Source organism: Biomphalaria glabrata, chromosome 5, assembly GCF_947242115.1.
Source record: "Biomphalaria glabrata chromosome 5, xgBioGlab47.1, whole genome shotgun sequence".
Lineage (NCBI taxonomy): Eukaryota > Metazoa > Mollusca > Gastropoda > Planorbidae > Biomphalaria > Biomphalaria glabrata.
The window spans coordinates 42,889,602-42,904,329 of record NC_074715.1 but is presented as its reverse complement, the minus strand read 5'-3'; the positions used below and the strand labels follow the sequence as shown (position 1 = coordinate 42,904,329).

Genomic DNA, 14,728 nt, shown 5'->3' with positions numbered 1-14,728 from the left:
TAGTCTTTAAAAAATATCATAATTTCTGTTTGAAACAAATAATTAAAGGCTTCATCACTTAAGATCTAATCTAGATCTACATTTAGAGTCTGTATTTTATAAAATAAGATAGATCTAGATCTAATTAGACTTAGAGTAGTTAGAGTCTAAAGAAAGAAAAAGTCGAAATAGTCTTTTTTTTTTTCGCAATTTTTTTCTTGACGACCAGCATAGCAACACTAACAATGTCTCAAACGGTAAAAACAAAAACTATTATTATTATTGATATTAGATCTAGACTAGAAGGACTAGAATGATCTATCTTGAAATCTTGTAATAATATAGATCTAGATCTATTGTCAGTATTGTTAGACTTTTCAGAAGTTAATTTTAAGTCATTCATTGTTAACATGCATGACTAGATCTAGATGATAGATCTAGATTGACCTAGACTCTAGACCTAAGTTACTGTCCTAAGTCAGTAAGTGTCCTAAGTCGCCTAAGACAAGACTAAAGACTAAGACTCTAAGACTTACTAAGAACAAATGTAGTCGTAGGACGTAATCATCTTCTTTTTTTGAAGTAACATCTGTATTTTATAAGATTAAATCAAGATTGACTATATCTAGATGCAGATCTCTCTCTCTCTCCATCTCCCTCCCTCTCTCACTCTCTCTCAATCTCTCTCTCTCTCTCTCTCTCTCTCTCATGGACTGTCATCTGATCTGTCCCTTAGCCTTAGCTTAACAAATCCCTCCACTTATTCCAGTCAGCAGCTGTTCATAGCAGGATATCAAGTAGATCTAGATTTCGAGCTGGGCTTAGATTTAAGTAATTAATTATATATATATATATATATTAATATATAATATATATATTTATATGAAGTTCAGATCTAGATATACATGTGCAGTATATACACATTAAGCTTAGGCTTGGACTTATTTATTTATGCTTAGCTTTATGTTTAATATTATCATTTATTTTATAGAATAATTTATTAAACAATTAATACATAGGCTACATATGTAATATTATAATTAGATTAGCTGCAAGATCCTTCTGCAAGGCACATATGAATGCATGCAATTAACTAAACAATATAATAGATCTAGAATCTAGATTATAAGGGCCTATTGAGTATAGTATAGATTTACTGAAGTAGGCAGTAGCTGAGTAGGAAAAAAAATCAAAATAATACAATATTACACTAGATCTATATATTTTACCCTATATATAGGTCTAGATTTAGACTCTCAATTTATAGCCTATATTAATTTTTTAAAAAGAAGTTGAAAAGAAGATTTCCATCTTCACCAGATTTATCCTTTGCGATGAATGGAAGCAGAGATATTAATTTTTCAAATAATTTTTCATAATTTAATCTTCATATCTGAAGGAATGACAGAAATTTCTGAAGCAAACAAAACAAACTCCTATAAAGTTAGGGAAAACAAACATGGTAAGTGTTGTGCTGGCCACTTCACACTCTCTCATTAACAATAAGCCATAGAAACAGATTACCTTTACATCATCCGCTCTATAGATTGCAAAGACTGAACGAAAGGGCTAATTGTTAACTTTATACCAGATTGTTCTTATTTAATGATTTGATTGCCAGGGGAACAAAAGAGTGTTTGTGTCTGTTTGTCTTTGCTATCGGTGTCTTGTATCTCTTTTGTGATGGTAAAATCACAAAATCCTGACACAAAAGGGTGATTCTTTATTTCGAGGATCTTGTTAACCCTGAGAAGTGTGTTTGTGGTTGGTATTAAGATTTGGGTAGGAAAGGACTGGTGAAACTAAAGACAAGACTCCTTGTGTATTGAAAGCTGAAGTCCTGCAATGTCTTTGTTTTTGTATCTTTTAATAAACACATCAGTTATTCAATTCCTTACTTAATACATATTCCTTTATTTGAGTGCTTGCCATAAATTTGTAAATATATATATATATATATATATATATATTTATATATATATATATATATATATATATATATATATATATATATATATATATATATATATAAATAGGCCTATATATTTAATTAATTTGAATAATCTTAATCCAAGGCCCAGATTATAGGCCTTTAGAGAATGTAGATGAGGCCAAGCTATAATATTAATTTAAGGGCTTAATTTTCTTCTGAATTGAGGAATCATGAGTTTGGATCTGATGAAGACTGGAATTTTTATTTTTCTGAGAAATTTTTAGTAAATGTTGTTAAAGGTGATGCTTCATTATCATACTAGCTAGCCATAGAAACAGACCATCTGCCCCACTGACCTTTATAGATCTTAAAGTGACTTTCTTCTTTTTACTTTATACTCTACTTATTTCATACATTTGACATTCTTTGATAGGATTCAAGAATCATATGTAAATAGTTTGCTAGTATCTGGAGATAAAACTTGCCTTGTATAATGGTGAAGTTATCCTTAGAACTTATCGCAAGGGCAACCTCTGGATATACCAAAAAGAAAAAAGATGAAACATTACCTCAGTTTGTTGGAAGATTGACTCACATCTACCTGGAGAATAAAAACATAGATGATGTGGTAAGAAGTGGTTGTCATTTACCTTATTTTACAATTTATTAAATCTATGTTTAAAAAAAAAAAAGACATTTTACATTGTTGAAATCGTTAAAAGAAAATACTGGTTGATGCAAAGGTAGTTAAAAAATAGAAATTAATATTTTAAATAATGTATAAATAGATAGAATATAATAGAATAAATAATAAAAAAAATAAATAGAATAGATATGTTTTCCAAATTGTGCATTGAGTAATAAATATAATTCTTAGAATATATAATTACAATCATTCTTTATAATCTTTATATACTTCTGCTCCTTGTGATAAAAAAGGATTGCTTTCTTGATAAATTTATATTTGCACATATTTACATTTGTACATTACATTCTTTTTCTATATTATTCATTTCTAAGATAAAGATTTTATGAAACTTGAAATATAATTGCTTCAGTACCATTATTTTATTCATTAAGATTTTCAATAATGTTTATCTTGATTTCAGGGTGACTGCTTATCTTTATGTCGAAATTTAACAGTCTTGTACTTGTATGATAACCATCTCAACAACATTCCTTGCCTTGCCAACAGCAGTGGCCTAACACATCTATATTTACAAAATAATAACATCAGTATTATTGAGCATTTATCCTCACTACAGCATTTGCAGAAACTGTAATTATTATCAGAATTTATACTTTTTATTTATATAGTAGGATAGTTTGATGGTCCAAGATTTAATGTCTATCTGTATATTGTGTCTGTGCCAAGAATGTAACTGAGACTTTGGGTGTAGAGTGAACTGTAATTGATGACATATAAAAAAACAATGAGTTTATTATAATAAATGGTTCAACATTTTTAATGTTCAATTATGTCTACATTATAAATACACTTAGGCCTTTAATAAGAAGCATTGATTTTTTATTTCAAGTTAAACTTGATTTATTTTGTTACCCCTTCTATTATTTAGTTTCATTATCTTAAGTATTATAGTGTAATATTGTTGAAATGGTCATCAATTAGAGTTTACATTTCCTAAAAAAGGGATCAATGAGAATCTCAGTTTCTTAAATCAATACTTTGTAATTTAGAAATTCATAATTCCTAGGTACGATATCCATTAGATTTGATTATATTTGTATTTATATATGGAAGCATGGTAGTTGAGTGGTAAAGCGCTTAGCTTCTGAACCAAGGGGGCCTGGGGTTCAAATCCTGATGAAGACTGGAATTTTTAATTTCTGGATCATTAGGGCGCTTCTGAGTCCACCCAGCTCTAATGGGTACCTAATATTAATTGTGGAAAAGTAAAGGTGGTTGGTCATTTTGCTGACTACATGACACCCTTGTTAACAATTGGCTTACAGAAACAGAGGACCTTTACATCATCTGCCCTATAGATCACTAGGTCTGAAAGGGGAATTTCACTTTTTTTGTAAATATCATTATTTTAATCTTTAAAAGATTTTTTCTACTATTTCTTTAAAAATTCACTTGAATACATTGATGTGCTTTTAGATGTACATTTTTCTATTTTTCCAACTGTAGATTTATTGGAGGAAACACAATAACAGTAGTAGAGGGTTTGGAGAAATTAGACAAATTACAAGAGTTACACATTGAGAATCAGCGATTGCCGATCGGGGAACAACTTTTGTTTGATCCGCGTACATTACAGGCATTAGGAGTGAGTTGCTTTTTTTTTTAGGATATAGGAGAATCTTTTTTTCTGTTATTTTTAATCACCTTTTCTAATATTAGCATAATAACAATGATGCCTGTTGTACTTCCAGACAAATTTACAAGTGTTAAATGTTTCTGGCAACCATTTGACCAGTTTATCAGACCTTAAGCAGCTGCCTAATTTGACACATTTAATGGCAGCAGAGAATGAACTAAACGATATGAAAGAATTGACTCAGCTTTTAGTGTTGTGGACGTTTCTCACCAAACTTGATCTTTCTGGAAATCCATTGTGCCAAAGAACTAAATACAAAGACAGAGTTATTGTCCTTGGAAAAAACTTGGGTAGCATTCAATTTTATTTATAAAATATTATTTGAATAATGTGAAATTCATTACATAAAGTATAATAATATATAGATCTGCTGCTATATCAGACAAATTGCAGAAGTCCCAAAAGTAACTTTTCATCAATAATTTTTTGTCTGTTAAAGAAATGCTTGATGGGAAAAGTATAACAGACACAGCACGTCAGTTTTTGGTCAATTGGCAAGCCAATAGAGATGAAAACAGAAAAAAACTTGAAGAAATCCGCATTCGAGAAGATTCATTTGCTTCATTTCCCAATACATATACAGGTAAATATTACACTTCTTAAGTATATATTAGAATTTTTTTTTTTAAATAGCCATTTTCGGTATAAAATAGAAACAATTTTCAATGATCTAGATTTAAGTTTTTCCTGTCATAAATATGATGATAGGGACAGTTCAGATTTTTAAAAACCAGTCTTATTACATAAAAAAATTTGACTTAATGTTGCTAGTCATTGGGCTCTATGAAATTTTGCCAATGTGAATTATTTTATAATTTATTTTCATCAGGAACTGAACTGCCTCCATTAAAAAGCATACCTACCAGATTGAAAGGTGTTGGAGGTTATATAATGCCAGGTAATTTAGATTCTCTTTAGACTTTTTAAAAATACATTTTATAACATGCTAAATGTGTAATTTAAAAAAAAAAGTATTTACTGGTTAAGTTAGTGGGTTTTTTCATGGCATCAATAGTAAATATTTGGCTTCTGATAAGAGGTTTCTTAAGACTAATCCCTAGTGAAGGCTGTGATTTTGAAATCATATATTTTAGAAGATCTTAAGTGAGTTTTTTGAGAAAAAGTCTTTTTTCTTTTTTTAGCACATCAGCACAATTAAGGCCATGTTAATTGGGGAAAGAAAGATTGTTATTTGTGCATGTTTTATTTATTAATCTCAATGGTGCTCAATAGACAATTTTAAATGTAATTTATTTTTGTGTATTGCAGTAGTTAAATGTTTTGCATAATTGAACACCATTTTATCATGTGTTGATCTTGTTTCGCTATGATGCCTTTAGTCATGATGAGATTCTTGGTTTTGGGCTGTACTATACTGTTTGCCATGCATAACTGATCCAGTTTAGGCAACATCTTTGTCAAGCCAGATTGGTCTGGACCCTTTTGGATCATTGTAGCATATGCAATCTTTTTCTGTGCCTATGTAATACTACAAAATGTCTATATTAATTATTTGCAGTTAGTTATTACACAATTGCTTTGGTCAATAGTAGATATTTTACATATTCATCCAATAATAAATTTGTAATTTGTTAAACTCCCCTATTCAATTTGTTAAACTCCCCTATTCAATTTGTTAAACTCCCCTATTCAATTTGTTAAACTCCCCTATTCAATTTGTTAAACTCCCCTATTCAATTTGTTAAACTCCCCTATTCAATTTGTTAAACTCCCCTATTCAATTTGTTAAACTCCCCTATTCAATTTGTTAAACTCCCCTATTCAATTTGTTAAACTCCCCTATTCAATTTGTTAAACTCCCCTATTCAATTGTTATTCCAAACTAACGTTAAAATAACTGGGTGAGAAGATCTGTCAGGAACTTGGATATGTAATGAGCATGACTCATGTGTTCTGTTTTCAAACACTGCCTGACAATACCTTTACATCTGCCTCATAGATCTCTAGATTAAAAAGGAAAACTAATTAAATTTTTTGAACTGGTTGAAACAATACTTAAAAGTATTTATTGATTAAATCTTGAATTAAAAAAAAGATTATAATTTAATATATCTTTTTAGGAATGCAGAGACGACAATTTGATGAAATTTTGGCCAAATCATCAGTTACAGACAACGACAAACCAAGAAATGGTATTCTGAGAGCAAAGTAATGAATATGTTTCTATTTTGTAATCAAAATAAACCAAAACTGTCTTCATACATGAGAATTAGAAGACTTATAAAGGAGAAGGGAAACTCCAAATCTCCACTGCCCCCAAAGACTGGAAAGTCAATGAGAGTCAACCCTTAGATAAAATAAGAGCTGGTGACCTTTCACCTCCACCTATCCCTTTGTTGGACCATTGGAGTACCACAATCTTAAGAAGTTTGTAGCACTGTGTTACACTGTGTCAGACCCTGCTGCATGGTGTGGGGAAAACTGCTGTGTAGGCACCAATGTTCAGACCTAGTCATGAGTCCTAGTCATCTTTCTTTTTTTTGACTGGTGGAGGCCAATAATGAATGAATGAATATTAATTATAATTTCAAAAAATGATAATCAATGATTTCTAAATCATTTTCTCAATCATTGAATGACTGAGGGTGTGTGACACAATATTTGCTAAGTTAGAAAAAATTGAATTTGATACCTAAGGCAATATCAAAATATGTGTCGCCAATAGTTCAAGAGGAGTTCAGATATCTAGAGCAGTGATCAACTAGTTAAAGTTTAATAACAAATGTGTCACTGATATGGGAGACACTGTGGCTGAGTAGTAAAGTACTTGGCTTCTGGAATTTTTAATTTTGGAATCCACCAAGCTCTAATGGGTACCTGACATAAGTTCGTGAAAAGTAAAGGCGGTTGGTCATTTTGCTGGCCACATAGCACCCTCATTAACCATTGGCCACAGAAACTGATGACCTTTACATCATCTGAAAGGGGAACATTACTATAATCACTGATATGACATTCACATTTTTAAAAAGTAATATCATAAATCATTATAGTTACATTCAATTAATGAAATCTAAATATTTCAAATACAAACAATTTTCCAGGTTCCCACCAATAAGAGAAAAGTCTTTAATGAGTCCAAGGGAGCCAACCTTATTTTTATTTGAGTTGTACTGAATAGTACATGATCAAAAGTGTGTTTTGATCTTTCTAACTTGATGGTTGAATTTCCTGTGTGCTGTGATGCTTCTCAAACATTTAACTTCCTATTTGTTTTCTGTTTATGCTGTACAAGCTTCTGACACCTTCTTTGATTTTAGTTAGACTATACAGCATCAGATCTTAGATAGTAGTAAGAGATTTAAACAGCAATAATTAAAAAAAAAAACAGTGGTGGGAAATAAATATTTGATAATGCAAAAGATTTAAAGTAGAAAAAAAAACAACAGTTGTCTACAAAAACTGATATCAAAACTCACACTTTACAATGCAAGTATTTGTATTATTGTTACAATGGAATTCGGTGGTTAATAAGTCTTGGCATTTTCAGAAGTTAAATTTCTTGACCCGATATCCAACTGCAAGACATCCTTGTCTAGATTGAACTGAATTCTTGTTCACAAAATAAAATATTTTAATCCTTCCAAGTATAAAGTATGAAAATATTTAATACACTAGCAACGTCTGTGATTCAGAAGCAATACTACACTTTATAATTCAAATTCAAGAGTTGATTCACAAAAGTAGACTTGACATAAAGCTTGAAACTTATGAATTGAATGGATTGATTTGACTCCAGAAATACATTTATATACATCTAAAAGAGTCTGTGATTGCTCTTATATAATATATGCTATGAACTGAACTGTTCACTGAAAGTATTCATTTCTGAGCTTGAAACTTAACTTCTTAGTTTGACTTTCAGATATGACATTTTTTTAATGGACGTACACAATTTTTATTTAAATGTGTAAAAAAAAATGTCACTTTTTTCCTGATTTTATAAACGTTTCATTTTTCTTTCACAACTGTGCTTCTATTTCTTATTGATGTAATCAAGTGAAAGACACTTACATTTATTGTTGCAGAAAAAAGATTGGTACCCATGTTTTGTTTAAGGAATGAAGGATTTTAATGGTGATGACATGTGCATTTCAGCTCTTAGCTCTACTGTTGTCATAGGGTTTTGAGTTTGTGTTTTAGACTAACTTTTTTCTTTAATTTTGTTCAACTCCCCTTTTTTATTTTTAAATATTAATTTCATTATAAATTAGTAAAAAAAATAATTTCTTGTTTGTTAGTTGATGTTGATAACAAGTCTAGATGATCTTCTGACAAAGAAACAGTAGTTGACCAAACTTCTTATTTGTTATGCTAAATGGCTGTTAATCTAAAAAAAAATTTGTGGAAATTATAACATTCAATGAAATATTCATATGTCTGTTTATTACAAAATATAAATTGTTTGTTTTATTAAGCTTTTAAAAGCAGCCAAAATAGCAATCATACATTTTTCAATCTTTGTTTACTGTTAAATGCTTCTTTAAAACTAACAGAAAAGTTAAAACATGAATAAACTAGCTTAATTAATTATCAATCATAAAGTTTCTGATGGTGAATATTTTACTTTAAGTTGCAGTTTCTTTGTTACACTTTTTTTGTTTGGATTCTTGTTGGTTTAAAAACTTGATGTTTAAAGTTGTATTAAGCTTTTCACCCTGCTTTTAACTGTAAGGGTGGCCACTATACGTTTATGTTCTTTATTTTTTCTACTTTTCATTGGTCATAATGTATTGTTTTTAGTCCATTTAGCTTAGGTAAATGGCACTAGGCACATAATGCATTCTGTATTAATACCTTGGTGTATTGTGGATAGTGTTGCTAGTTAGATGAATCAGTAGCACAGAGTGCATATTCACTCTTGCTATTCCTTTTTTTTAGAAAAACAAAGAAACAAACAAAAACAAAAGTATTTTTAATTTACCTTTTAGCCTATTAATAATTCTTTTTGATTTTTTGATAAGTAAACCAGACATTAATAACAAATCATGAGGAAATATAAATACATAATAGACTGCTTACATTTATTTATTACAAAGCGTATATCAAGTTACTCTGTCTGTCTGGTAAAAAGTTTGTACATGTTTTTTCTCCCGTTTCCCATTCTCAGAATAAGTTAAAACTTTGCACAAATTTGCATTGAACCTGACAATCAATCAAAAAAATTAACCGATTAGTTAATTAATTGTTGGTGTTAAATTATTTTGTTTGAGATCGAAATAAGGGGAGTAAATGTTACTTAATGAGAGATGTGGATGTATATTTGAATTTAATCCCATTATTACTTCTTGACATGTTTTTTATTCCACTTCCCATTCTTGGATCAAGTTGAAATCCTGCATAATTATTCATAGTCGATGACAATAAATGAATCAATCCAAAAATTAACCAATTAGTTAATTTATTTAATACTAATTAATTAATTTTGTTTTGTATAGTAGAAAGGGAGCTAAACGATGTAATGTCAGATAAATGACAGTAATTAGGGGTTCTTTCCCTTAGAGAAGTTTTGTTTTTAAAAAGTTTTTTTTTTTCTATTGCTTGTTAAAATTGTGTTTAAATGTCTATAACCTCCTAGCCTATATCCTACTTTCTGAAACTTCATCTAAAAACTTGTCAAGAATCTGCTTCATGCATGTGCCACCAGACTTAACTTAGGTTGAAAATCCATTTGAAACTTTTCTATTTTGTGCTGTGCTTTCTTAAAAACAACACTAAAATATAGCAAAAATAAATCCATTTAGTCCAGAATTATAGTGTTTTCATTATTTCAAATTAGCAGAATTTGTTATTAATGTCAATAATTACTTTTTATGTACAAAAAAATTGTATTTGAAGAAGATTACTTAACCAATGTTTAACAAATATTTCAATTTTAATTTGCCAGCATTTTCTTTTGTTGTTTTTGGTAAAGAAAATGAGTTTCATCACAATAGTTAATTATAAGCTAAAGTTCTCAGTAAATATGAAATAATTAAAGTTTAATACTCAAATTCAAAATTAATAGATTAATATGAAAAGTTTATCTTTTTCTTAAGTGACATTGTTTTCTATTTTTCTTTTAAATTGTTAGCAATGAATTGAATTAGCGCATAGAACATGTTTGCATTTTCCTATCTTAAATTGTCTATAATACAATATTAAATGTGTGCAATGTTAACATGCTTATTGTTGTTATTGTAGGTTTGGACGAGGAAGAATACTCAGAATGGGAGTTCCTGAGTCAGCACCTTTGTATCGACTTCCAAGACCATTAAGTGTTGAGAGCATTCATCTTTCACATTCTGCCCGTCGACATAAAACATAAAATTCTTTCAAGTTTTAATTCTTAATCTTATCCTTTAATTTCTGATTTGAAAATTTAACTTTTTAAAATAATTTTATGAATGAGTTTGTTTTATGTGTGAAATCATCTTTAAAATATGTTAAAATAGATACAAACAACAACACAGAAATGTGTTAATTCCTAATTTGTTTTATTAATTTACTAATTAAAATGAAATGTCATTAAATTTTTATTTGGGGTGCTACAGTGAAATTCAGTATTAAAAGAATCATCACTCTTTAATGCATGTGTTCAAAAAAAAATAAAAAATTATTTCATTTCATTTTTCACAATGCTTTTTATTCACCAAAAAAATATTTCATTATTTTGCATGTATTTTTTTTATATTCAGAAATATATTTTTTAACAGCTAATAATTTTAGTCAACACTAAGATTTAGAAATAAAATATTAAAGTCATTCATTTTTATATTCTAACTTAGTGCAGCTTTTGCTATATTAACAAATATTTATAGAGGACTGACAGGAGCTTACAATGTATCAATCATTGATGAGATAAAATCAATTCCACCTGAACTGATTTTAAACGTCAATTTTTTATTGGTTATAATTTAGGAAAAGCATTTCTATTTTTGTATTCAGTAATATTTATTTGTAACAAATTTTTAAATATAGATAGAAAAAAGAAAACCATGTCCAAGCCCTTTAAATAAATGTAATTTGTATTTAACTATCAGTCATTATTCTTGCAAGTCAGGAACTTGGTATCCCAATAGTGCTTCAATTTCTGTTGGCTTCTAGTTTGTTTTGCTTGTCACTTTCCTAGCAGTATTATTGCACCAATGCTTTTTTGTTCATTAAGGCTGAAATTTGTTAAAAGGCTTAGAAGAAAAATATTTTGTATGCTAAATTTGATAGATTATTCATTTTTGAGGTGTGTGTGTGTGTATGTATGTATATATATTTTTTTTTTATTTTTTATTTACTTATTGTATAGTAAGTATTCATATATGAATACTTACTATACAATGTTGCAGTACTAAAAAAAAATTGTTTTAGGGATATTTTGCATCTTACTAGGGTTTTAAAGACCTGAATACCTGTAGTCTGCTTTTTTTTTTTAATTTTATCACTTTTAGGGATGTGGGGTGGGATTATTTACATTATTTATTTTTGGGGGCTATTTAAGATTTAAAAAATCTATGTCATATTTATATTTGAAGTTTTTAGATATAATTTTTTTTTTAACAAAATTAAAAAATACCTAAATATTTTGATTCTCTTGAAAACAAATCTATTGAATGTATTCTCTCACTAATTGCCTTACTGTGTTAATAACTGTGTTCAATTTCTAGAATTAGTATATAGATATATAATTGTGTATATAATGAATAGTTATCTCATACTTCTTATTGATTACTTTGGACCAATTTTGTTTATATTAGTCCAAAGCTGGACATTTTGGTTTTTGGTGCAGCCGTTTTGGCACACCCAATTTGGCATGATGACAGTTTTGGTGCAAGAGACTTTTTGGGGTGAAATGTTTTGTCATTTTGTGTGTGTGTGTGGGGGAATATTATAGACAAAAATTATTGTAATTTTTTGTTCATTAGATTTGGAAATAAATTAGATGAGTATTTATTATTATGTCTGATAACAACATAATGTATTTTTGTTTATTAAGTGGAACATTTTTATTTTCAAACTATTTGTTTAAGTAATTATGCTAATTTACAGGTACAAAGTGGAAAAAATAAAGTAAAAAAATCAATACATATTTTATTTGACACAAAAATGGTTTATTTAATTAAATTAGTTTATGGTAGGAATCTGACTTTCAAAACATTTATTTTTAAAAAATTGGTGGATGGGGGTAGAACTCATAATATACATACATATAGTAAAATAAACTTTATTATAAAATCTATGTTTCTTAAATTAGTCAGAATATCTCATGTCAAAACATCTGCTGTGCCAAAATGGCTGCACCAAAATAGTTATGCTAAAACAGCTGCACCAAAACGTCAGATACTGTCCTTTTCTTTATCTAACTTCATTTAGTAGTGAGTGCTGTGAATTTGTGACATAAAATATTCGGTCACCATTCCATGAACTTCAAGTCCTTATGGGGAGGGGGGGGGGCTGTGTTTTGTTTCCCCAGTTCCAATCAAGCATAGTGAAACTAGTAACAAATAATCTTTCTCACTGTTACACATATGCCTACTGTATTCACCAGTAAATTATTTTATGGACAAAGATATTGGCCATACTATTTTTTTGGTTTTACTTTATAAAATACTTCTTTAAAAGCTTCTATTAATCACATAAAAAGTTCCTCAGAAATTGATCTGGACCAGAGAACAGTGCATGCTTAGCAATACAGCCATGTTTTAGAGCTACTGCTATATACACATCATATTATCAATTTTCATTCTATGTGAGTTTTTTTTTGGGTCTCCTTGTGTTTTTTCCTAGTTGTTTAGAAAGCTATGAAATAGAATACTAACAGTTTCAAAATGATCTGACTGCTATTTATCTTGACTACTTAATTGTACACTTTAAAGTGCTTTTCTAATAATTGATAGTCTTCTTCAGGACTCTGAACAATCAAAGTAGGAAGTTTATCAAAGTATAGAGACTTTATATTTTTTTGTTTAAACTAAGAACTACCAGTACATCAGTGTTGTTGGATCTCATCAGAGCTTGCATATTGTTTTCACATTTAATAGACACCCTGCTCATTAACCATTGGCTAAAGAAACAGATGACCTTAACATCATCTGCCCTATAGATCACAAGGCCTGAAAGGGGAACTTTACTTTCTTTAAAAGGCCAAATGTAATATATTTTATATTGAAGGCTGTTTATTATTATTTTTTGTTGCTTATTTGCATAGTGTCTAATTTATAAATACATATACTTGATATCTATTATTACATACAATCTATATGTCAATGTTTTTTTGATAAATAAAATATCTTACAAAAATTGATTCTGGTATATTTGTGTTGATGTGGACAACATATCAAATAACTGCATACCAGTGGCGCCACTAGGGTGAGTGTCAACCAGTGCTGTAGGCTCAGGGTCTCAACCCCCCCTCCCCAACAACAGTCTCCAAACATTTCCCAATATTGTTAGACAAATGTAAAATGAGTCTCTATTCTGTTTTAATTGTGATTGATTATGACATTTTATCCATGGTTACTACATGTATTAAGATGTATTAAATAAGAAATAGACTTTACATTAACTAAACATGTTTTTCTTTCCTATATTTTAATGTCCTTTACACATTACAGAAACTGTTTAACATTATGCTAACCTTGTTCAAACTTTTATTACCATCTAAAATATTTTAGAATCTAGACCAAAAAATGTTGGCTGCCCCCTTAGTCATTTATTGGTCCAACTTTTTTCAGTGTTTCTGAACTTCAGAAACTCATTTTCTTTGGTTTTAGATAGCATCATTTCTCCTAGTCAGAAATCGCATTTAACAAAACATGAAGAAGAGGTGGTAGGGCCGACTTTGAAGTGTAAGAAACATTCGAGGCGAATGAATAGTGCTTCTCAAACTTTTCCCTCTGGTTTTTCCCTAGACATTTTGTTTTATCGCACCCCCTTAGTCAGCTAGGTACCTAAAAGGGGAAACAGATGAAGGCTCTAACAATGGGTTTCGGAAGGCTTTTAAGAATGTTGTGAAAAAGAAAAGATACTTAAAGACATATAATTATGATACAATTTTCCGGTTTAATTCTAAAAAATAAATATTCACAATAAGTTTAGAATCGAAATGAATGTTCATGAAAAGCTAGTCCGTCGAGCCTTTGATTTCGTAAATGTTGATTTGTAGATAATTTTTGTAGACTCAAGTCATCAAAATAGACGAAAGCGGTGCTATTAGATAGTGAAATAATTGCACTGTACAACTACATAGATAACAGTAACACTCCCCCCCCCCTTTTAATCGAAAATATCCAGGGGAAGCGCCGTAAGCTTTGACGCCTGGCGCCTTCCTGCGTTCTGGGCTTCAAAGTTCTTTCTCGTAGTATGCAGAGATCATGTAGAAATGACTAACAGGCAAGGACGTTCCGATGTTGAATTATTTTCTTGCAATCAGAAGGCACTATGCATTCAAATTTAAAAAAGTAAAAGTCGTAAGCCA

The 14,728-nt window shown here is 29.5% G+C and overlaps 1 protein-coding gene across 6 annotated transcripts; it reads left to right on the top strand.

Moving 5' to 3' along the window:
- Positions 1 to 4: 4 nt before the first annotated feature.
- On the top strand, positions 5 to 13,821 carry LOC106059566 (protein phosphatase 1 regulatory subunit 42-like). Of its 6 annotated transcripts, none has more exons than XM_056028928.1 (11): positions 5 to 236; positions 1,379 to 1,441; positions 2,346 to 2,540; positions 3,022 to 3,191; positions 4,068 to 4,206; positions 4,313 to 4,547; positions 4,697 to 4,840; positions 5,087 to 5,155; positions 6,339 to 6,426; positions 7,323 to 7,412; positions 10,462 to 10,602. In XM_056028928.1, the coding sequence occupies exons 3-10, from the start codon at positions 2,406 to 2,408 to the stop codon at positions 7,393 to 7,395; spliced, it is 1,053 nt and encodes a 350-aa protein (XP_055884903.1). In that variant the 5' UTR covers positions 5 to 236; positions 1,379 to 1,441; positions 2,346 to 2,405; the 3' UTR covers positions 7,396 to 7,412; positions 10,462 to 10,602. The 6 variants fall into 6 exon arrangements, with proteins under 6 accessions (XP_055884903.1, XP_055884905.1, XP_013072678.1 ...); XM_056028930.1 differs by lacking the exon at positions 7,323 to 7,412 and adding an exon at positions 8,307 to 8,355 and having other exon boundaries at positions 10,462 to 10,601; XM_013217224.2 differs by lacking the exon at positions 7,323 to 7,412 and having other exon boundaries at positions 10,462 to 13,821.
- Positions 13,822 to 14,728: the final 907 nt, after the last annotated feature.

Excerpts from the sequence above, each read along its gene's own strand:
- LOC106059566 (XM_013217224.2), top strand. The coding sequence starts at position 2,406 with ATGGTGAAGTTATCCTTAGAACTTATCGCAAGGGCAACCTCTGGATAT. Across the intron at positions 4,841-5,086 it reads ATTTCCCAATACATATACAG|GAACTGAACTGCCTCCATTA; the intron begins GTAAATATTACA and ends TATTTTCATCAG. Across the intron at positions 5,156-6,338 it reads TGGAGGTTATATAATGCCAG|GAATGCAGAGACGACAATTT; the intron begins GTAATTTAGATT and ends ATATCTTTTTAG.